The following is a 25,105-nucleotide window of genomic DNA, read 5'->3' on the forward strand; positions in this document are numbered from 1 at the left end:
TACGTTTTTTCTAAATCTGTGAATTTTTTTAATTGTAAATTTACCACCTTTACCTTTAATCTGATCAATTCTGAGTTTCCTCCTCCCCCAGCTCTTTTTTTTTTTTTTTACTTAATGGCTCTACTATGTCAATGTACAATACAAAACGTATTCACACTTTAAATGTCAATATGGTACATTTCAGAATAATCTCAACTCTTGCTCGCTTTTTCAGAGCTTCAAAACAGGTGAAAGCCCAGAGAAAAGCTATCAAGTGGACCTTTTTAAGATTATTAAATAAAATGATACTGTTACACTACAGATACTAAGGTCATGAATGAATGCCCTGGTTAACCATGTTTCTCAGTCATAATATTTAAAAAATATGTTTGTTTAAATAGTATTTTAAAATCTCAAATATTGATATTCACTTCAAAACGCAGTAGTGAGCAATATATACTGATTAATGAATATCTGATCAGATTTGTCATCTGGTTCCTTTAATCTTTGACCAGATAGTTCCTGCTTACAATAACAATTTTGTCAATGAGATTATGTCATTTAGGCAAAGTTATTGTGTTTTGACATTTAACATGTTTCTGTGTGTGTGTGTGTGTGTGTGTGTGTGTGTGTGTTTGCTATTACAAATAATCTACCTGTAACTTCACCGTTTCACGTCACTAGTTTTGTTTTTCATGAACAATCTCAAGTACAAACATTCTGTGCATCCTTCCAGGCTATCAGAGGCAAATGGATACAAACGTTTTGAGTGAAGTATTCCTTTAATTAAAGGACGATAGCAGTGCAGTTTTGATTTCTGATTTACATGTTGACAGGTTCCACAGACTGTGGCTTTATAAACTCATATTAGGAAAAATGCCTGTTTGAAAGGTTCTTTAAAGCTCATGAGACTTTCAGCATGTAAATGATGACTGACGAGGTCACTGATGGGTTTAGACTAGCCTCTGCTACTGTACCTGACCCACTGGGTACCTTTCCAGTTGAATACGAGACTATTTTCATTGTGTTAAGATATGAAGACATGTGTTGGCTTGGTTATTTTCAAATAAAATTTGTTGAGAAATACTTTCTGACTGCAAGTAGACAGGCAATGTCCAGCAGGAAGAGCAAAAGAGACAGAAGCCAGCAGATCAGTCGAATGAAGCAAAAAGTACTCTTCAGAAATGTTGTGGCTTTGTCTTCGAGCGCAGATTTAAGGCCTTATTTATTTTACATTATACTATGTTTATATGGTGCAAATTAAATCCTGTTCAATAAATCTAGTGAGTCCTCAGAATATGGAGCCTAGCATGTACCATTTTTAAAGCTGAAATGAAGCTGATTTGTCAATGAATTAATCAACAGAAAATCTATCAGCATTCATAGTTTTAGTTATAGTTTTCAAATATTTAGTGGTTTACAGCTCAGGGGAAGTGTGATGAACATTTTCCACCAATCAGTCCCTCCAGGAAGTTGCAATGTTGCAAATAATTAATGAAAATTAAACCAATGTCTGCACAATCTTGCCATTTTGTTCCATCACTGCAACTCTTCCGCCCGTTTGACCGATCATTGTTCCTTCCTCTGAGTTCTACCAATCATAGCGGCACAAACGTCTTACATGTGCATTTCTCTATGACTCATTGTTTTATTTACTATGTCATTCATTGTTTTCTTTTTGTCACAGGCACTGAAAAGAACACCAGGCTTGTTGTTACTGTGTACTTTTAACATTTTATAATTTTGTGTTTGCTCTTTAGACTGAGTTTTTAAGGAATTATACATAAAAAAAATGCATTGTAATTTCACTAAAAAAAGGTGCAGACAAATCAGCCATTTTAGGCCGCAACAATCCCAAAAAGAGCCTGCGAGATCCTGGAGGGACTGACCAATTTCTGAAACTGTGTCGACAAAACCAGACATTGATTATTCAAGAAAATAACTGGCGGATTAACAGATAATGAACAGATTTGTTAGTTGTGACCCTGAAAGTTTTTTGCAATCATTCCAGGACACAATTTAGAAAATCATGCGCTCAAATGGACAATTTGGACACAGATTAATTATTAAACTAAAGAGTGGAGAGGACAGAAACTGAGGGAATAATTACAGGCTGTTAATTTGAAAGAATTCATTTGAGATCTAAATATGAGGGTACAAATGAAGCTTTGAAACTTTGATGCCTGTTGGTTCTGTATCATAGGCACTGATGGCAGCATGTCCTTAAACTCAGGTAAACACTCCAGTGGCAGAGTTTCTTGAAATGTCAAGTCCAGAGCAATTACTTTAACATTACTGTAGTTTAAAGTTATTTAAAGGTGCTGTACTATCACAATGCTACTTTATTAAACAAATGCCTATTTTATATATTGCTTCCTATTGTTCCGTACTGTCCTGTCAGGGCTGGACGTCAGCCTACTGCACTGTGTGTGAATCCTATGGAAACACTAACATAAAAAACACACTGCTGTTTCCTTGATGGCAGTTAAACAGAATTCTTTTAGACTGAACAGAGGTGGATGAATAAGAAAGTTAAAAAAAAACAGTCTGAAGTGGGTCCTGAAGGAAGTCATGTGGAGCTACACTCTGTCAGTGGCTAGCTGCTAAGTTAAGTTAAGGTACAGTGAGCACAGTTCAGTCTGTCAGTGCTGCTGGTGTGTGGGTGAGCAGACAGGGAGTGGTGGGGGGGGGTTTACTCCATGATGGCTCTGTAGATCACAGGCTCGATGTAATCCCCCCTGTAACGTGAGTTGATCACTCTCTGTCTCTTTGATTCCTGGATGATCTCCTTCTCCTCAAAGATCCCATCGAACCTCATGTCTGACGCTTTTGACTGCAGAGACAGACACGTTGAGAATTCAAACTCACTCTTTGTTAAGTGGAGCGCTTGGTGTATTTGTTGGAATAAAGAGTCCATGTGTGTGCTTTGGGCTGAACTTACCAGTCTGGATTTGACTCTCTTGGGGAGTTCCTCGTCCAGAGTGTAGACGTCATCTCTCTTGGCTGTTAGCTGCGACCCGTCCTCAAATTCCACCTGCAGTCCACACATGTACCAACGTTATAGTCATCACACAAATACAGCTCAACTGTGCAGTTTCAATTTATGCTAGAGCTGCAATAATAATTGATGAATCGATTATTAATCAAATATTAAATTAATCGACAACTATTTTGATAATCAATTCAAGTCTTTAAGTAATTTCTTTACTCCTCTCTGACAGTAAACTAAACATCTTCAAGTTAACTCAAGTTAAGTACAAATACCTGGAAAAAATCTACTTAAGTACAGTAACTAAGTATTTGTTCTTAGTTACTTCCTACCTCTGCTTCAAACAAACAAACAAACAAACAAACATCTTACCAGGTACATGTGGACGGCATGAGCTGCCACAAATTTGGCCCCGTATACCAGGCCGTCCGTCCATCGTACCTGAACCACTTCACCCTGGGGTGGAGGTCCAAGCTGAGCACAGTCTCGACTCTGACAGACAAAACACACATCAAAGAGTTATGAGTAAACTCAATAAAGGCACAGATTATACATTGTGACTTCTGTGGTGTTTCATTGCATTAAAACATTCACAGGGAAACAAAACATTTTCTCCCCTCAACCTTGCAAAAGTAAAATGTAAATATAAATGTTATTGCATCTTATCTTTGAGACAAATTTGAACCCAATTTTATGTCTAACATTAACTATTAATAAAATCCTCAGTGGTGATTATCTGTACTAAACGGTTTCAATTTGTCAAAACAAATATATGACATCCAATCAGGGCAAATACCAAAACTATCTTCCATCAAAACCATTTTCAAATTTGGATTTTTGTTTTTCAGTCTATTCATAACTTATTCCCTGTCTGTTTTCAGTACAATTCCCAAATCCATTATTGCAACACAAGATCAGCCAATAATCTTCATCCCACATTCTTCAGGATAACTTTTTCCCCAATGTTCTGTTAGATTCTGAGGACCTCACTGCTGGAACAGTTTACAAAGACATGATAAAAACTGAAATCGCCTAAATTCAATCAGGAGGCAAACCAGACATTTTTTGTTGGTCCAATTCAGAATAATTCAGACTAGCAACACCATAATCATTCTGTCATAATTTATGTACCATTATTTTTAACACCTCAGTAATTATGTTTTGTCTGTAGTTGTGTCATGCATTTTTTTACTACTGTTCTCGTTGAATGTCTCAAATTAGGAAGACCACCCAACAAGCCCTTATGGGTTTTTTGTTGATGTTGTTGTTTTTTGCTACTCCTACATGTTTCTCAACCACAATGTACTTTATGTGTCTCTTTTCTTTTCTTACTGATCTATCTTCTTTTCTTATGTGTGATGAAATAAAATTAAATTTAATTTAATAACTAAAATAGAAATAAAGGCCTGTCTGAAATAGAGACCTGTCAAATAAAGGCCTGGTTTCGTCTACAATGGAGGTAAATTAAGGCCACTATTTGAGAATTTAGGATATTATCAATAGTTTTGTCACAAAATGCCAGTACAGTACAACAAATTATTAACAAGTTATTTCCTTGATGTACAGAAAAAAATAGAAAATCTCATGCTAGTAGTATGAATATCTAGGTGCGCAACAATGTAAATACTTTTTTCTACCGCTCTTACAAAAATATTAGATGATGTTGTATGTAATATCATACATTTAAATTTATTGCATATATTTTTGCTGTATTTTTTTTTGTGTTCGTTTATTGACAACTGACTGGCCTCTGACCCTTTAATGAAACAATTTTAGTTTCAAGATGACTAATTAGGAGGAGTTTATTCTGAGCCACAAGGTGTCATCCATTGCCACTAAAGATTTTTTTTGAAGTTTGTGGTGACTGGTCTTTGTGAGCCCTGTCTTTTATATACATATGGATTCCTGCTCTGGTTGTAAGCATATACCTGTGTACCAAGTGTGTAAGCATATACCTACAGTGCGGGTGTCCCCCAACCTGCATGTAGAGATTTCTTTTGAATGACTAGATTGAGATGAACTAGTGTGTCCTACCACAATGTCTTCGGGGAAGAGATTGTCACTGAAGGACCCGTCATCGAAGTTGACTTCATAGAACGTCTCTTTAGACAGCTGCACCACATCACACTGGTAGTACCGGCCGTTCTTGTGCTTGCATATCACCTTCTGTCCCACAGTCAGCTCATGCATGGCTGCTTTATTGCGCTGTCAGAAGAGATACAGGATATCACAGTTTTATGTCTTACTAATGTTGGCTGGAAAATTCTTAAGTAGTCTGGTATTTGGGTCACTTCAATGTAACAGAACTGTACAGTGCTCTCACTGCTGTACAGGCAGTGTGAATACTGCATCTCTAGTTGACAGCAAGTCCTTAAAGAAGAGATTAGCAGACCTTCAGAGGGTCCTTACCTCAATCTGAGTGGGGCCTTTGTGTCGACAGCAGGTAACGTGAACCACAAACGGCCATTCATCTGGCTGCATGAGGACTCCAGCAGCCTGGGCACAGGTGGGGTGGTAGGCAGTGGGACAGCGGCCATGAGAGCACTGCACGCAGCAGCCAGACGCCTTCTTCATCCGCTTCTTACAGTAGTAACATTTCTGTCAGAGGTGAAAACAAGGGACCCGGGGATCAGAAAACTGTACTCAGTGAAGGTAGCAGTATTAGTCTGAGTGTAGTTGAAGACTTGACACACATCCTGCTAGATCAACTGGCCCAGATTTTATAGATGAAATGGCTGAAAATATTCATTTAGTTTCCAGTCTGTCCTCATTTTAGTTCAGTGGGCTGCAGCAGTACTGAGAGGACCAAAGTTTAGGATGTATACATATCGTCCATGCCCAAATAGTGGATGGGGCCTTTATTTACCTCTCCAACAGAGAGAACCAGGCCTTAAGAAAAGTCAATAGTCAATAAATCGGACAATTATTTTCTTGATTAATCGATTAATAGTTGTTTGGTCTATAAAAAAAAAATCAGTGTTTGTCTACAACCCAAAGATAGGAGTAAAGAAAAATATTCACATTTAAGAAGTTGAAATCAGACTTTTTTTCTTAAAAAATTACTCAAACTGATTAATTACCAAAATATTTGGCGATTAATTTAATAATTGATCAATCTTTGCAGCTCTAATTTATTTTTACTATGCACACTACAAGGGTACATGTAATTTTACTTCCCCTAACCTTTATTAATAACCTGCCTTTATTTGTTCACATTGGCTGGACTCAGCCATTATTTGAACAGCAGCTTTCAGTGAAGAAACAGCAGCTCATCCATAAAAGTGTGACTGTTGTTTGAACTCACCAGTTTAAATCTCTGCAAAGGGATTCCACTTAAATCCACAGGACTTCTTTCAGTGATGTTGACAAAGCGTGCCTCCAGCACAGCCACGGCACACAACACATGTACCCACCTGCAAAACACACACACACACACACACACACACACACACACACACACACACACACACACACACACACACACACACACACACACACACACACGTAGTGTTTGTGTCACGGATGTTAATAATTCATTGCTGTGAGGAAATTAACTGGCCAAAAATGTACTTACAACACTGTATGTTTTGTGCAGCATTTCTGTGGAGCTCACAGGGTTTGCTCTGATCTGTTAGTTTAGAAATAACTGAGCCCCATTTGACATTGTTTTGTTTAGTGGCACTATTTGTTGAAAAAGGACAGGTGCACAGTAGTCTTTAATTTTCGTATACTTTAGTCATAATCTTTTTTGGTCACTTTACATTGTTGGCTTTATTCCAAACTGTTAATTCTTTAACAACTCACTATTTGGACTGCTGTGCTCATTTTTGCCCACTTTTTCTTTTGTTTTGTGGGGTGTTGTGATATTTTTTATGTACTGTATTATATGGTTTATGGGACTACTTGGGCCTCATTCTTTTCTGAAGTTTTCCAGGAATCATATTCACCTTTGAAATATTTAACTCTGATCTGACTGCTGACTGAGACACTGACAGCTCTTTGAATTAACAGCTGATTCCTGTTAAATACAATTCATGGCTTTGGACATCCCTGTTCCACTGTGCTCAAGTGTTAAATGTTGGCAGCATACTGGTCCTGAACTACACAAACATGATTAAAGGTGTAATTTTCACCATTATCTATTAGTGCAAACAGCTAAAAAGATAAAACTACATGCGCACTGATTTGGACTGCAGAGTAGATAAAGAAGACTAACAAACAAGTTTATCTTGTGGCTGATATCTATATAATCGTTTCATTTTATCCACCAAGCTCAGCCCTGTCCACATGCAAGCACAGGCACCGACACAAACAGCAGAGCAGAGGACAAGAGGTATTTCTGCATGCAGTAAAACTCAATGAGTTAGACCAAGACTCACATTTTTTGACTCACATGTTGTTGGCTGTTAAGGAAGTGTTTAAAAAAAAATCAATGAGCACTTTAAGCCAGTAAAAATACTTTGTACTACTTGAGTAGATTTTTACAGGTATCTGTACTTTACTTGACTATTTATTTTTCTGACATCTTTTTAGTTTTACTCCCTACATTTTCACACAAATATCTGTACTCAAAACAGGCCTGTAAGTTTAGTTTTAATGCACTTGAGGGGAATTATTGATTATTTTTATTTTGCATCATTGTGTGCCACCTTCCCAACATCAAGACTGATTTCAATCTAACTGGACGCAGGAGCAATAACACATAGAAAAGATGATTCCTTGGTGTATCCATCAGTGCAAGACAGAAAAAAGACATGATAAAAATGCGTTGAAAAACATAACAAAATGAAAAAGATGCAACAAGACGTGACAAGACCAAAACAATGTCAAAGACATAACAAGATGACAATTACATAAAAGATGCAACAAGACCAAAAAAATGCAACAAGATGGAAAGACATAACAAGATAACAGACATGAAAGACATGGCAAGACCAAAATGATGTAAAAGACATAAGCAGACTTAAAGGATGCAACAAGAGGAAAAAGATCTAACGACAAAACATGACCCAAAAGATGCAACAAGACAAAAAAGAAGTAACAAGAATAGACGTAACAAGATGAAACAGGAAGCGAGACTCAACCACGGAGACGTTCAGTTAACTTTGCACAGGAACAGTCAATAGTAACATCCCTCAATTGACTTTTTACTTTTACAATTTCAGAACATTTCTTTTACTTGAATATAGAAGTTGAATCAGCACTTCTACTTTTATCAGAGTTTTTTACACAAGTATGTGTACTTTTGCCACCTTTGGTTTGATTTGAAGAACTTACCCAATTCAACGATAAGGTACAATTTACAAAGTGCAAGTGTTTCAAAATAGCTAGATGAACTTACTTGTTGTTGTTGGCTTTCTGCAAGGCTCCGCCTCTCAGGGAACACAAACAGCAATTCTGCAAAAAGAAACATGCTCAATCAATTGTCCAGAATATGGAAGCTAATAGTGGTCACACTTGCATATATTCTTTAATGCTGTTATATCAAGATCACAAGTTAATTGCAACCTTATCTCAGAATGAGAAAATTCGTTTTCCTGTTACTTAATCTCATCTCAAGATAACAAAGCTTGTTTTCTCAAATTCTCAATACATAATATATAATATAATCAACTTTTGATGAACAGCATTAAAAAAATACTTTCACGTACATCAATTCTACATTCCTGTAACAGACCAAAAATGAAGAGCAAAATTCCATTATTTTATCTAGTAGTAGTCAGATAAAAGTACAGCTACAGAAGCTGGAACTTGTTTGTGTTGTCTGTACCCTCTCTGTCTATAAAGGCTGAGTAAATCTATGGAGAATAAATCCACCCATGGTGTGTTCACAGACCTCAGTCATGGCGTTGGCCTTGCAGCGTGCACATTTCCACTCCTTGGTCACAGTGGCCGGATCTACACCATAACAGCCTGGAAAATACAAACACATAGGCAAAGATAGTATGTTAGCAGTTGCTGCCACCTACAGGCAGTGTTTTGTCAGTGTAGTTTTGAACCAAAGATCTGTCCTCAAATGTTGCTGTCTAATTCTACAGGAACACATTTCTGTGATGTAAATTGAGAAAATGAAACATGTGTGAGGTTGATGGGGTTTCTGTGAAAACACTTTGCTCATGTACTAACAGCCTGTGTCACATATTTGCAACCAATATGTTCTGGGATGATGAGTGTGTGTACTGACTGGTGTGAACGCGGACGCAGCACTGAGAGCAGCTGATGAGGAGGCTGGTTCCATCTTCCTCCAGATGAGGTGTGACGGGCTGCTCCTCGCACTCAGAGTCCTCCTCTGTGGTGGTGGTGAAACACATCTCGGGGATCAGAGGTTTAGTCCGCATCCACCCACCGGCCACAATGATGGGACTGTCTACACTGTTCGCACATTCAGTCTGACAGCAGGTACAGCACACACACAAACATACAGCTTACAACACTGTCAAACAAGTTATGTTCCTAGATTTCCCATAATGCTACTGGTTTGTTTCTTTCTTCAGACACCCCTCCCCCCCAAATAGCCACTGCTTAAGACATTTTTTCTTAAACAAACTGCTGATAATGTAGGCTTTCTGTTAAAAATATAGTTTCAGTCACAAACTAAATTAAATAACTTTTTTCCCATGACACCTGCTGGTCTCTGTAATGCATGGTGTACACGCTGGTACAGCTCAACAGATTACTGCTAATTAGGGTTGGGCACCAAAATCTACTGCCAACACTGCACCGATTACTGCACAATCAGTACCTACTGGACTGAATCACAACACAAATTACGGTGCCTCATTTCGCTGCCACACACTTTCACTGTCTATTGAAATAGTTTCCCTCTGGTGCCGACATTCAAGACACATCACCAAATGTGCCTAATTAACATTACAGCACCCTTTCTCTACATGACTCTGGCAGCAGGTTAAAATGCCAAGCTTAAACAAAAGTGTATCTGTATTTCACTCAAAACACCAGTCAGGACTGTGTGTAAATGGGAGAAGCATCTGGTGACACAGAGGACACACAATTTTGACTTATTTTGACTTCGCTATCCCAGCAAAATAAAGTGCAAATGGCCACACTTGTAGGCAGAGAGATGTCCCAGAAATGGAGGGCATAGATACAAAACACAAAGTGAGATGTGTCATAATGACTCACCATTTACATCTATGACAGGGGGAGCACTGATGATTAGGGGTGGAGGAAATACTCAATTCTTAGATGCACTGCGATGCGGATGTGGATGTGGAAGATTGGAAAAAAATTCCCAAATATAAAAAATTGATTTTCTAAATACCAATTAATGAGATGTTGACAGGGCGAAAAACACCAGGACCGTCTACAGCATGCACATGCGAGAGTTATCAGCACTTGAGAGGGAGAGAAGTACTTAATCTTCTCTAAAGGCAGCGGCTGACATCATGTTTTGATTTAGTGTCTAAATAATTGCATTTGCGAGACTAATGTGAAGTGTATTGTGAATACTGTTTACCAACACCCACGTCACCATGACATTAAGTCGTGAACAGAGCGGAGCAGCGGTCAGCTGTAACAAATGTGAGCAGCTGAGCGACACGCTCTGTGGCATTAAACAACCTCAACCAATGATGTGGTGATGAAAATAACTTTCTGCTCAGTCTGTTTCACCTGCTGTGTATCTTGGTCAGTGATACCTTTCTTCAGTGCTAACAGAGAGGCAGCTGCTTGATGATTTCACATCAATTAATTCATTAATTAATGCAGTTAAGACTGTAGACCATTTTATTCCAAATAGGTTTCATGTTGTATTTCAGGGAAACTGGAGAAAGAGGCAGAAAACTGTGCCCCCTTTTCAAGAATAGATTCTGAATCAAATCGGACAAAAAGATTTCCACCATTACATGTAACATGTGTATCATGTTTACTTCTTAACTAGATTAATTCTTGAGTTTTAGTGAGAATGGCTGAGTGTGAGCAGCTGCAGATGGATACAATCTGACTGGCACCCCATGGCTTAAAAGCTTAAAATGTTGATGCATTGAGAATTGTTTTTTCCACCAAATCATAGCCCTCTGAATCAGAATCAAATCACAGGTACCAAGAGATACCCATCCCTACTGATGATGATGATGACAGCAGTCTTTCCTCAGTTTAAAAAATATTTAGAACATAAATAAAATTTAGAATAATTTATAAACATTCTTCAAAAGAGTTGCTGTTCGAAGTTGGAATTTTTCTTTATTTTGCTGTCATTAGTACATTAATTGTTATGTAGTGATGATTTATTGTAGTTGTGCTAGGTTTTATTTATCATGTGAATTTGTTATGTAAATTTTTTTTGTGATTAGGATTTATTTATATTTATATATTTACGTATACTTTAAACCGTTAACAGCAAAGATATTGTTCCATTTCAATTTCACATTTACCTGTCATCGACCATCATTATGTGCTTCTATTTTAAAAAAGTATCAGTTCCAACACCGTTTAGGCACCAATACCGTTTTAAAAGTATCATTTTAGCACTGGTGTGAGATAAAACCCAAACGATACCCAACACAACTGCTAATGTCTGTCTCTGGTGCAGATTACCTGCTGGTATGTGTGGACCAGCGTACAGATGCAGCAGTACGGTGGTTTGGAGCCCATGCGCTGGTTGTACTCCCTCTCTTTCTTCAGGTTGGGAGGTCTGCTCTGCCACAGGTGAGCCAGAGGTTTAGCCCAGCTCTCCCCTTCCAGACCGCCCTCCTCAACTGGAGGAGGCTCCGGTGGAGCCTCTGAAGCACAGACAGACAAGCACAACAGCAAAGTTAACACACACATTCAGACTAGTGGGAGGATATTAGAGACCTAAAGCATATTTATACATATTGGGGGTTCATATTCAGCCAGTGTTAAGTACTATGTTGAGCAGCTGAAGTGACAGACCTTCATCACTCATGCCATCCTTTATGAGTGGATGGTGGCCTGGTAGCTGCCCTAGATCAGTCCCCAGCTCTCCGTCTAGAGACACCTCTTCTGCCACCTGCTGGAGAGACACAGCTACTGTCAGCATCAACATCCAGGATGGACAGTTTTCAAGAAAACAATCTGCTAGTTTTTCAGTTTTGCCTGCTTACCAACCTGAAAACACATAAGTATTCCATCACAGTGAAAGCTGGGGATGTGCTGACCATCATCTATTGTAGATAATGAACTGACTATGAATAATTACCTCATACAACCAAACTTCAAATAATCCAAACTATCCTTTTACATGCAACAAACAACAAATAGATATTCTTCCTTTTTATATCCTGTGTGTTGCTTTTGTGGACTTGATGGCTGATCAGTCCAATGCGTCTAACTGACATCTGGGCCTACTTGAAAACTAAAAATTGCATGATGGTCTCTGCAATGGATTCAAATCTCAAGTCTTTTCATATGGATTTTGTAAAGTGTACTGAACTGGCTGAAAAAAGTGTTAACAACAACAGTGTCAAGTGCACAATGTTTATAGTTGAGAGGCTCAGACATGGTAACTGACATATGCAGTACAGTATTAAATATGTGTAACATCAGTGTCCACTCACTGCTTTGCTAACCTGTTTGTTGTCCTTCTCCATCTCGTTGTCACTGGATTCGGTCTTCTTCTCCTCCTTGAGTGGGGCTTCTCCATCTCCGTAGTCTCCTTTGGCGTAACTATGAACGTGCAGGACGTCTGCAGGGCTCAGCGTCCTCTGAAACATTTTGTGAGCTGGACTGTTGCTGCTGTTGCCCAGCTGGGGCTCCTCAGCATTGCCTGACTCCTTGGAGCATGGAGCCACCACCTGGCTCTCAACAGGCTCAGGAGGACCAACGTCCGTAGCCAAAATGCCGTTCTTCTCTTTTTTTGACGGGCTTCGTCTGTTTGAACTTTTCTTCGTACTGCCCTTGGATTGAGATTTAGTCTGCTGCTTCGTGTCTTTCTCCTTCTTAGGCTCCGGCTTGACTTTCACTGTGTCTGAAAGAAGAATACAGCAATAATTTATTATCATGTTGAACTAAGGGGAATTTTGACATTTTAATTACACAGTTTTTCTTTTTCCCAAAACCCCGTCCTTTGATTCACTGTAGGATTACTTTTACCTCGCTTACCTGTGTGTACTAACTCCAAACCACATAACACAAAAGAAAAAAAAACAATTGGGTCAAAAGAGGCCAGGGCTATGATTACTCTTAGGGTTTGACAATCAGTTTCTACTCAAGAGGCAGTTGTTTTTTTTTTTTTTAGAATTTTAGAACACACAAGCTGAAAAAACTCTCCTATTAACTGTGCTGTACCTTTCTCTGACTTGACAGGGACTTTAGTTGGAGACTCCTTGCGTGACAGCTTGGCCCTCTTTGGCTCCACCTCTTCAGTCTCCTTCATGGGCAGCTCAGGTTTAATGTCTTCAGAGGCTTCAACAGCTTCAAGCTGACGCTTTGTCCCAGTCTGAGGCTTTAGACTGATGCATGGGAGACAACAGTGAGGACATGTCTGACAGGGCTCAAAGGGAAACACTGTTTCCCACAGCACAAGCAACAATTCTGAGTGAAGCAGGGTTGTACAGGGTTCCTACAGCTTAAAGCAAGACTTTTTTAATGCCACTCAGAATTAAATACAATTAACAAGCATAGTAGAATAATCAATGAATGTCAGGAGAGATGTGTTAGTAGCAAGAGTAGAGTTTACCTGTTGTCTTCCTGGACAGGCATAGTGGGCTCCTCAGGTCCAGCTTCACTGGGACTCTCTGAAGGCTTGGTCTTGGGACTCTCTGAAGGCTCGGTCTTGGGACTCTCTGAAGGCTCAGTCTTGGGACTCTCTGAAGGCTCGGACTTGGGACTCTCTGAAGGCTCGGACTTGGGACTCTCTGAAGGCTTGGTCTTGGGATTCTCTGAAGGCTTGGTCTTGGGACTCGCTGAAGATTCGTTCTTGGGACTCTCTGAAGGCTTAGTCTTGGGACTCTCTGAAGGCTTGGTCTTGGGACTCTCTGAAGGCTTGGTCTTGGGATTCTCTGAAGGCTTGGTCTTGGGACTCGCTGAAGATTCGTTCTTGGGACTCGCTGAAGACTCAGTCTTGGGACTCTCTGAAGACTCAGTCTTGGGACTCTCTGAAGACTCAGTCTTGGGACTCTCTGAAGACTCAGTCTTGAGACTCTCTGAAGACTCTGTCTTGGCTTCTTTCAGGAACTCAGCAGCCTCTGGTGTAGGTTTGGAGTGGTCGATGGGAGTGTTGTCTTTCCCTGCTTTCCACAGCTTGTAACGATCAGGTTGAAACTTGCGTACAAACACGTCCATGGAGATCTTCACCATGTCCTGACGGCATGAACACTGGGAAGAAAACACAGATCAACAGTTTAATCTAGGTTTAGGCCCCTGACCTTCCCACTAGTGAAAGCTCAGAGGATGAACCCTTTCAAGTGTAGACACTTCATGATGTTCCCTCTTAGGCATGTCTATGATGAAGACAATGATCCTTTTTATTAAAAACCTTGACCTCTGTGAACCTAAACTGATATTTCAGCCTCCCTGTAAGGCTTTAAGAACATTTCTAATCATTTGTATGTTCCATTAAACACTGATTTACATGTTGCAGGGTGTAATGAACACTGCATCTTTGGTTTGATTTGGTTCAAACAAAATATGGTTAGTTTGCATTCTTGTTCTGCTCGTGATGTAGAAATCAAGGTTTAGTGCACACAAACAACAAGACCAAGACCATTTGAAAAGGAGGGTCTCAGTGTGCTTCCAGTCAGACTCTGGTGAGCTTGTAGGGTGGAAGCAAAGACCATTTTATGGTGAAAGATGTGTGACTCTGGCATGAGTCCAAAAGATTTTCTTTCTCAGGTCTGAGCCAAATGATCATACGACTGAGGGATGTACAATGAAGCTAGTTGAACATAGCTAGGCTTTCTTTTCTTCAGCTCGCATGACAAAACCTAAAACTCCAGTCAGAGTTAACTGGTATCACAACAGCAGTTATCGACTTTCTTTGTTAGCAGGCTGATATAATGTAGAGCTATGAGGAATATTCTAAAACACTGTTGCTGAAAAAAAAACAAGAGAGGCAGAGTCTGTTATTTTACCACTAACTGTTAACTTCTTATTAGAGTTCTTACATTTTAACATTGAAACATTCAAACATGAAGTGCATTTAGGTCTGAAACTGTCCCATGCAGAAGCTGGTGGCCCCAGTCTCATTACAAGACATTTTATCTACTGGGATTTCTCAGACAAAGTGTAGACAGAAGTATGGTTAATTCATTGCTTCTGCAATTCAAAATTTTGGGAAAAATATGTGACTGGAAATCAAACTGGCATGCTAATACACCAATATTTTACAACAATTTATTAAAATCTGGAGGACAACATTTTATTTCAACGCAACAGTATAATTCAGGCATGCACAATTTAGGAGATATTATGAATGATGCTGGTTTAAGAAGCTTTCATGATTTGAAAGAAACATAATGTGTCATCTAACTCTTTTTCTTTTTCTATATTTGCAGTTACGTTCCGCAATGCGAGCTGCAAATATTCTGTGGGACAGGCATCTCATAATGGTTTTATTTAAGAAACTATCAGGATCAATTAAAGGACATGTTTCTGTAATTTCTAATACATTGTTAGAATATACACAGAATCCATTAGCCATAGTACAGGTATGGAATAAAGACAGCTCAGAATCATCTATAGACTGGTCCAGAGTTTGGAGGAATGTTGCTCGCTCATCTCAAAACCCAAATCATAAATGAATACATTTAAATTTCATATATCAAACTTATTTGACAGTAAAACAGCATTTCATGATGAATTTATATACTTCTCCAAACTGCACTTTATGTGATTTTTTTTACACATTGTGTGGGAATGTCCACCAGTTACAAGCTTCTGGGAACAAATAACAAAATGTCTATCAGAAGCATGTGGCTCAGACATTAGATGCTCTTCAGAAGTTATGTTGTTGAATGATGATTCATGGCAGAATTTAACCATACTCAAAGACAGCTGCAACCTTTGTGAGATTGAAATCTCTGGCATCAGACTGACTATACGTCACTAACACATTCATTTCACTTCATAGTCTTGTTTTGGTAATTACTGTTTTGTGTTTGTATGCTGGTGTGTTAACAAAATAATGTGACGTTATTAACCACAATCCCTGTGCACTCTTGAAATGTAGCAGAGGACCAGTACATAGATGCAGCTGGAGCCTTTGCATGTGATTAGAAACTAGATTCACAGCTGTAGTTGTAAATGATGTTTTTGTGTACCAGTGTGGCCTGTTTGCCGTAATCAATCCATCGCTGGGTGGCAAAGTTGGTCGACTCGGCACAGTTGAATCCATGGTTGAAACCAGCATGATAGCCAAATGGGAATGTCACAATGAACTGCCCAGCCTCCTGGGTGACCTGAATATGAAAACAACACTAAATTACAAGAGCTCCACCATTATAAAACCATTTTACTGAAACCTTTCCACTATTTTTTAATCTCATTATGATGGCCAGCACAAAGTAAATAAACATTCACCTTCTCAAATGGTATGCCATATTTCCTCAGGATTGAAGGTGAAATTAGAGTCATCTTGTGGCGCAAGAAGGCCTCACAGCTCTGAGCGTTCCCTGGAAAGAAACCTGGAAACACAGAAGACCATCAACACCAGCAGTGAAGGTGCCCCTCTCTGCATGTGTTCATGTATTTTAAGTCAAACTCTTAAACAGGATGTGTAAACATAATTGCTGGTCTCTGAGGTACTTTCCATACAGCACAGAGGTTCACTGAAAGCACTTTTGACTTCCTCTTCAAATCCACTGAGCATGACAGGTTAAGTGACTCGTGGTGGCCGGTGGTTAAAATCTGAGCAACCATAATATGAATGAAAACAAATGATCTATTTCTGAGACAAATGTGCCTGTTTTAACATTAAAATCCATCTGTAGAGTGCTGGAAGAATCCATCACATACCCCTGGCAAGTCGTTCCAGTCTCTTCCCATGCTCTGGTGGGACAACATACCTGCAGAGCAACACAAATACAAATAAATCAAATAAAATTTGGCTGTGATATCAGCAGACTGAAACTTATTTTACTTTGAATGAGATCTCTGCTTGTTTATGGCTGATGATAAATGTATGCATTTTGGAAGTCTAAATTTTATATTAAAAAAAACAGAGTAAGGGCAAAAGTCTGGAAACAAGTATTTTTCCCATATTCTCTGCTTTTTCCATAGTTGTCCAGGCCCGGAAAAAATTGTATGCTTTTCCATATTGAATAAAAATCGTTTTATTAAACAGATGCTACAAATGCATGTGCAGTAGTGAGATGAGTGCCATGTGTGTATCCAGCAGTGTGAGGGTGTGTCACTGACTGTACCAGGATTTTGGCTCTCCAAAGTGCAGGTAGTTAATGCTGTACAGATCCATGTCCTCTGTGTGCCAGGCGAAGGCACTCTTCCACATGCCAAAATACAGGTATGGTGTGTTGACTCCTTTGATCTTGATCCCGCTGTCGCTCTCCACTGTGTCCAGAATGGTGTTGAGACGGCCAATGTTCCATTCAGTCACATCCTACAGAGGAGGGAGTCAGCGGAGACTGTGAGTCGCATTCACACTGATGTACAAGTGCAACATGTGAAAGCTTTAACTGATCAAGAGAACCAGGTATTACTAAGAGATGATCAAGGGTGTGAACATAACATTGTAAGGTCTGTTTTAACACAATGAATCCAACCTATTACTACTCACTGGATCATACAGTGTTCCACTGACATCAGCACCATAAAGGGGCGGGTTGAAAGTCAGATTCTTCCAAAACTTCCTCTCCAGCTCGTCAAAGTCCACATACCGAGGGTTACAGAACCTGCAGTATGAGATGTTTGGAAATGTTCAGTGAAAATCATCTGCAGTCCTTGTGTCTGTTTAGTAATCAAAGTGATAGGCTTATGGAAATCACACACCTGTACTGTACCACACAGTCTGCATTATAATCTTTTTTACCATGGTCTGAGTGAATACTCTTTTCTGATTAGTGGGCAGGTGTGTATTAAAACTGTTAAATGCACACATAGTTCAGCTCAATGAGGACATCCAAACCTGCTCTTTGTGTCAGACAACAGGCTGAGAGACATGTCACTTGCTTGAGAACTGTCTTGCCATGGCTCCATTTCAACCAAGCTTCTGGTTAAAATTGATGTGACATCATTGATATTTGCATTTCCCCTCTCCTTTTACATGATCCACAACAGGCTTTTTATAGCAATATCCTCAAAAGTGAAGGTGTTTGGAAGGAAAAAGGGACCTTTTAGGAGTTACAAGTAAGTAAACTGTCCTCAAACTATATAGAAACAAGGCTGATTAAGGAAAATTACAATAGTTATGAATAAATAACTCAGACACCTAATTTGATCATCGACAAAGGCAGGTGTCTCAACTCCGACATAGTTTGTATATGCGGACTGTTGTTTGCTGGCATCGCTTCTAGTTAGGAAGCAGCATTACTCGTTGAGCTGAGTTTGGTTGTAAAAGGGACTAAAATTATTCATTGTCATGACAACAGTGAGCTCTTGTTTCATAACTTTTGATTTGGGGTGCAAAACTTTGACCAAAAAATCTGTTAATGCTTTTATTTCATATTGAGGGCTGCAAAACTACTCGTTCATTATCCCTTACATAGTCGCTGGGCCTCATCCAAGAAGCACTTGTATGAAAAGATTTGTTCTTAAGTGGTTTGTACAAGTGATTTAGCAGAACTTTCCACATTCACTAAGACATTTGTATTTTGAATTTCTCTTCATAAACACAATATACGAGTGGTCCAGACCTGTCATAGGAGTCATGTACTGTTATCCTCACTAAAGCTTTTCACTACTGAATGTATATTTCATTACTCTGAGGCAATTTTGAATTTGAAAATCCTGTATAAATTACACTTCATTCTTATGCAAACCTTGTCCTCCTTGTCTCTGCAATTCAAATTATTTAATATAATTCTAAATGTATTCATATAGCCTAACGATATCATCATTCATTTAAATTGGCTATTATCTGCTGGTAATATATTGGCCCTATCTTCTCATGCAGGTTTAAGAAGTCTCTGTCCAGGGGGACATAATCCATTGTAATGCCTGACAGTGCAACATCACCCATTATGGCACCCATTTTTTTCCCCATCTCAGTGATGGAGACATCCCCTTGACCCCCACTGTAGTCGTCAATGTTTTGTTTTATTGAGCCATTTTCAGACGAAACAATTGTTCTTTATTCCAGTGACAGGATGAGCCTCAGGTAACGCAGCATTAACAGCACTCGTTTTTTCCAGTTCTTTGACTTTAGAAGGTTTTTTTAAATTCCACTGCTTACGCTGTTAAAATGATAACCTTTCCTTTATCAGTTCAGAGACTGCTTTCAAAAATCCATGAAGTTCTTCTTTTTACTCTTTAATTTCATTTTCATGAATGAACTCTTCCTGACATATAAGGCATGACACATTGCCTTATATGGTATTATTGGGGCGTTAATTATGCTAATTTACAGGTGTTATGAATGTGCAATCAAATGCACACAGGCAGATCATTTACCAGCTGTCTGAAGTTAGGAGCAAATAAGAGAAAGTTAAGATATGAGTACAAAAATGTTCTTGCATGAGGTCTTGCAAACATTTATCATCCACTCTGGTTGTGAATTGACTATGTAAACTTACTTGTCCAAGTTGGAGGTCTTGCGGAACTCGTGGACGGTCATTGGCTTCTTCTGGATGTTGTACTGTGTGAACAGTCCTGACTGGCCGGTCACCACCTGCTGAATGGGAGCAGGAATCACCAGGTCATCGATGTCATCATACGTCCGTCTGGGTTTCCAGCCTTTAGGTGGAATAACCTGCAAGAACAGAAAGAAATTCCAGGAGAAGAGAAGGTAAGAGCAGTAGAGCTCCTTCACACACACCACAACAAACACACCACATCTCGATGCATCAAAATCAAAAAATTGGGGGTGCCGGTCAGATTGTATCCATCTACAGCTGCTCACGTTCAGCTATCCTCAGCAAAACTCAGTAAGTGGCCTAGTTTAGAAGTAAACATGATGCACATCTTTCATTTAAAGGCGGGAATCTTTTTGTCCCATTTGATTCAGAATCTATTCTTGACTGACTGAATAGAAAAGGGGGCACATCTTTCAGTCTCTTGCTCCAATTTCTTTGAAACACAATATGAGACCTAACTAGCAATTAAATAGTCTACAGCCTTTTTTATTTTAAATAGTTAACTTGATTAATTAATCAATTTGAAAGCATCCTACAGTCTCCTGTCTGTATTAGAAAAACAAAGTGATGCCTGCAGCTGAGTTCTGCCTTTTTTCACTCCATCAACATCATGTTAATTAACATTTAGAAAATCAATTTGTGGTGTTTATGAATTGATTCAGAATCTTCCACGTTCGCATTGTGTTGCATCTAAGAATACAGTATTTTCACCACCCCTGACTACTAAAATTAAATTCCATACTGCATAGGAACCCTGAGAGTGGTGAGTATGACATGACAACAAGTAGTGTTCACTAATTATTTCTAATGGTGTCAACTTTGATATCGTCAGTGAAATTAGTTTCAGTGAGCCAAACACCATGGCCAATAATGATGTATTTTATTATAAAAATGTGGATTATCTCAACTACAAACAGTATCAACTATAACACACAAAGTGGTTAAGGAGAAATAATCAGCCAAACCACTGTATCACAATAATCTGTTAAAACACATCAGACCCTACTTACTTTTGCCATTCCAGCCTTGTGTGCTCCTTGTGACTCCATGTAGGCGATGTAGCGGGTGAAGTCCTTGAACTCCTCTTTGGAGGGGCTGAACGTCATTATCTTGGAGCCCACGCTCTGTGCTGGCGTGTCTGTGGTCATCTTGGGATTGTTTCTTTGACCTCAACTCTGACAAGTGGAGAACATGGACATGAAAACATGGAGATTACATGTATGACTGTTAAATGTTTGACAGTGTCTGTTTTTTTTTAACTCTTTTCAGCTTATGAGCCAGTATGCATCAGTTCTGTGCCATCACTTGACAGTAACAGGCCTTCTCAAGCACACTGCTTAAGTTGTTCTTCTGATTTGGGAGTTTAAGCAGAGTTAAGGGATAATATTTCTTGGCCAATTCTCCATTGTTACACCACGTTAAGTGGTTAAAACATTTCTAAATAGCACAATAACAGCTGTAATGCGGTCAAACTTCATGTCAGATTCATCAAACTTTTATTCTGTTTGTCAAAACAGAAAGTCTGAATTCAGTGCTTTTTCTCCATCTACACCAGACCTAACTCAAAAAACACCATATTTAGATGAATCAAACCTGGACTAGGTTTACAAAATTAATGTTACAGACTGTTTACTGCAAAACCCTATTTCTGTCGTAGATTTATGAAAGCTTTACTTTATTCATTAGAACTGCAAAAAGAGAAAATTTACCATCTTTCTCCATCATGACCACATTAGACGTGGTCCAGATCAAAAACCACTTAACTCTAACTTGTCAAACCTGAAGTTTATTTCCAAGCCAGGTCAGTTTCAGATTTGTAGAGCCTTTGTTCTATTTCTACATCCCATACCATACAAGAACACAAGCCATAATATTTACACGTAGTACTGCAGGGCTGAGTGACATGGACAAAATACCACAATATTTTTGACCAATTGCCTTAATAGATATTTATCAACGTTGCGACAATACTGGAGAGATGACCATTGGTACTTTCACAAAATATTAACACAAGGAATTTTTTTAATAAATAATCAATCAATCAGTAATATGGATGTAATGTGGATATAATGACTAACTAGTTAAAAGTAAATAACAGAACAGCTACAGCAGTCATAATCTGGAGATTGTGCGACATCCCCTGGCCCTTGGACCCTCGAACAACTCCCCCAAACAACTCCCACACATTTTACCGCTATCAAAAAATACAGCTTCTGCGATTCAACCTAGCTACTGCACTTGATTGCACTTAACGCAATTTCAATAATATATCGATTCATAATGCAGCCCTAACTTGTACCATAAAATAAACAGTCAGTACTGTTTTGCATTCACCCAAGTTCCCCCTGAACGAGGTTACTAGCTATGCTACTTAAGAGTTCAGAGAGCTGATAAACCTCCAGTTTGACTGCATTACTGATGTGATGGTCATTACAAGAATCTTTTCCAGAACCGTTAACCAACCGAGAAGATGCTCAACTTTAAGCTAACAGTCAACATACCCAGAACTCTGTCTTTACGGACTTTACTAGCAAAAACCCTGAAGGCTCGAGGGTCTGCCTCGTAACGTGATTGGATACAATCCTGATGAATTCTGCTCCTCAGTCTGTGATTGGCTGACCAGCACGCTTGTCACGCGCCGTGGCCCACTGACAGCGCTGCTCCTCGGAAAAATATTTAGCTAGACCGCTAGCTAACATGCTAACTGTAACATAGCTACTCTGCGTCTCTGCAATTCAAAGTGTAGTCAACAAAAAACAAAAACGCTGTCATGTTTAGGAGGAAACCGACAGTAGCCAACAGTTACAGACACCGAGAGTCTCCCTGTCAAAGCGGAGGATAATTGAATGGAAGCAGAAGCTCGCGCTCACTGTGTAGCGGACTCATCTGACAGCTGCCTTCCTCCGCTCTCAGCTAACGTTCACCGACCAGCAGACATGGCTTGTTGCTGCTGACCGTCAGTTCTGCTGCACAAACTTAGAGTTAGTGCCACTTTCAGACTAACAAACTCATTCCGAAGCGTCAGACGTTCACTTACACACGCTGAAATGTTGGCGAGTTGTTATTTTCTCTGGTCACAGGTAGTAGAGTAGAAATACAGACATCATCAGTCCGGGTAGAAAAGACAGTCCTCCATTATTCCAGTGACGCATGCCCAGTGTGTGTTTGTTTACATGGGGCTCAGCGGGAGGGGCTTCCGTAGTTACCCGACCAATCACAACGTCCTCTGCTCCAGACCATGCCTCATACAGTATGAGAGCTCACCTGACAGATAGTCTGTCCCACATTAAAAATATACTTTGAGAGAAATTTTGATATGTGATTTTACTATTTTAAAGTTTCTTAGTCAGATTATATGTGCACATATGAAGCTATAATCAGAAATACTTTATTGATCCCCTAAAGAAAATTGGGTCTCCTTACAGATGCTCCTTTCAAGAATTAATATAATAATATATAACCATAGACAAATTATAATACGTGTATAAAAAGTATGTAAAACACTACAATTTATAATAACTAAATCGAACAATAATAATGTCAGAAAGCTATATTACAAATGAGTACTATTTGAAAATATATTCTTTTTTCTATTATATGTAAGAGCAAAGTACATAAAAAATAGAAAAAAGCAAAATAAAAAAGTAATGTAGGAATTATTTAGTTTGAGCTCTGCACTGCAATGGCACTGTTGAGTTCTTGTGCAATATTGTTGTAATGTCGAGTCAGTAGTGCACAGCTGAAAATGTAAATGAGGACAGCCATCCAGGTCTGTGCTAAGTGCTATAGTAATATAATACACTGGACTTAATGCTTCACATCTTAAATTTATGGTGAAAATGTATTCCTCAGTGAAAGGCTTGGGGAGTAACAGATTACATGTAAAATGATTACATAATCAGAATACAAAAAAGTAACTGTATTCTATTGCAGTTACAGATTAAAAAAAAGACATAATCAGATTACAGTTACATTTAGTAAAAAATTGGGATTATTGTTAGAATTGCAATTTTAAAATAAAGAATTATTAAATGAACTATTAAATTAGATTATTACATCACTACATTGCATTTGAATAATGACTGAGGGATTCACAAATAAATTATTTTAGGTACTGGCTGTATCATGTTTGATACATACATTTTCAACTTGATTTTACCATAAAATAAGACAAAATATTAAGTAATTATAGGTTGTTTCATTAAAGCAAATATTCATATCAAAATATAAGTAACATACTAGAAAATTTCAAACGAAATTTTGAGTGTGCCTGATGCTCGCTGCTGACTAGTATCCCCAACATATTGCCAGAAGTATCAATAGCAGTAGATGTATCATTGAGGTTCTGTGTGTCTGTGTGTGTGTATATATGAGAAGTTGTGTGTGTATATATGAGAAGTTGTGTGTGTAAGCGGGACAGAAGAACAATATGGATGACATTGAAAATGTCAGTAGGCAGCCATGGATATTAGACTCAGAGCTAGACATTCAATTAAGCCAATCACAATCAGACTTGTCAATTTCTGCCCAGCAACTGTGAGTGGACATGTGTCCACTGTGTAGAGACAGACAGACAGACAGTCATTTTAAGATGTTAATCATTTGAAACCTTGAGCTGCTTCAGGGGTAATTGTCTCTGTATGAAATTTTAGACTGCAAAAAACTCAGGTTGGTGAAATTGATCAATCACCTGTGAGCAACGGCACAGTCAATTTTAAATACTCCAAAAAGAGGCAAAAATTGAGACAACGTACCTCTCAAACTATAATTACTACAGCTAAGAAACGCAGACCACGTTCGTTAAAGTATGGCGAAGCCACATGGCGTCGAAGAGGGGCGATTTTTGAGTGTCTCTCACAAAAATCCCATTCACTTTGGATGAGAATTTTTTTGCAGATTTTTGCAGAAATGAAAAAGAAAAGAAAAAGTCAAAGCACACTTGTCCTGAATTTTCCACATGTTTTGATGTGTTTTTTGTGTGCTAGTCACGTGCCGAAAATCCAGCTGAAGAAAAATAATAAAATTAAGTAATTATTGTCTTTAGTAGTTATTGTATTGTATCAGGCTTTATTCTTACTGGAAATGTTTAAATATTAGCAAAGATTCCCCTGCCAAACGTGTGATTTACTATATGAAGGCAGCCACGTTGTATTTTGCATTCACAGGCCGGCTGCTGCCTGCAGTGCACTGATAATCCACCAGGTGACAGAAGACATGTCTCAGATTGCATACAACAGGGTTTTCAGGAGTCTTGATGTTACACAGGGCTCAGAAACCCGTGTATCAAAAAAAGAGAAGTAAAAAGGCTGCAGCAGGTCCAGCAAGTGTCACCTCACACACAAAGGACTCAAAAGTGAAAGAAATCCACAACTTTTATATTAAAAACCCAATTATTCAACTTTATTAACATCAA

The 25,105-nt window shown here is 38.8% G+C and overlaps 1 protein-coding gene across 3 annotated transcripts; it reads right to left on the bottom strand.

Moving 5' to 3' along the window:
* Positions 1-150: 150 nt before the first annotated feature.
* Positions 151-22,866, bottom strand: kdm4aa (lysine (K)-specific demethylase 4A, genome duplicate a). 3 transcript variants are annotated; one of them, XM_084722444.1, is made up of 22 exons: positions 22,730-22,866; positions 20,703-20,867; positions 19,633-19,808; positions 17,679-17,793; positions 17,308-17,501; positions 16,901-16,950; positions 16,466-16,569; positions 16,207-16,344; positions 13,626-14,263; positions 13,235-13,398; positions 12,517-12,914; positions 11,861-11,957; positions 11,525-11,709; positions 9,153-9,357; positions 8,805-8,881; positions 8,310-8,365; positions 6,273-6,381; positions 5,378-5,566; positions 5,003-5,173; positions 3,341-3,460; positions 2,921-3,013; positions 151-2,812 (listed from the first exon to the last, which is right to left on the bottom strand). In XM_084722444.1, the coding sequence occupies exons 2-22, from the start codon at positions 20,838-20,840 to the stop codon at positions 2,672-2,674; spliced, it is 3,558 nt and encodes a 1,185-aa protein (XP_084578570.1). In that variant the 5' UTR covers positions 20,841-20,867; positions 22,730-22,866; the 3' UTR covers positions 151-2,671. The 3 variants fall into 3 exon arrangements, with proteins under 3 accessions (XP_084578570.1, XP_084578569.1, XP_084578568.1); XM_084722443.1 differs by having other exon boundaries at positions 11,861-11,960; XM_084722442.1 differs by having other exon boundaries at positions 12,505-12,914.
* Positions 22,867-25,105: the final 2,239 nt, after the last annotated feature.

The sequence above is a fragment of the Lutjanus erythropterus genome, chromosome 7 (assembly GCF_056507025.1).
Source record: "Lutjanus erythropterus isolate fLutEry1 chromosome 7, fLutEry1.hap2, whole genome shotgun sequence".
Classification (NCBI taxonomy): Eukaryota; Metazoa; Chordata; class Actinopteri; order Lutjaniformes; family Lutjanidae; genus Lutjanus; species Lutjanus erythropterus.

What these genes read in the sequence shown, in the direction of transcription:
- kdm4aa (XM_084722442.1), bottom strand. Translation starts at nt 20,840, where the DNA reads ATGACCACAGACACGCCAGCACAGAGCGTGGGCTCCAAGATAATGACG. An exon ending in CAGAAAGCCAACAACAACAA is followed by an intron (nt 6,382 to 8,309) that starts GTAAGTTCATCT and finishes TGTGTTTTGCAG; the next exon opens with GTGGGTACATGTGTTGTGTG. An exon ending in AGAGAGTCAAATCCAGACTG is followed by an intron (nt 2,813 to 2,920) that starts GTAAGTTCAGCC and finishes CTGTCTCTGCAG; the next exon opens with TCAAAAGCGTCAGACATGAG.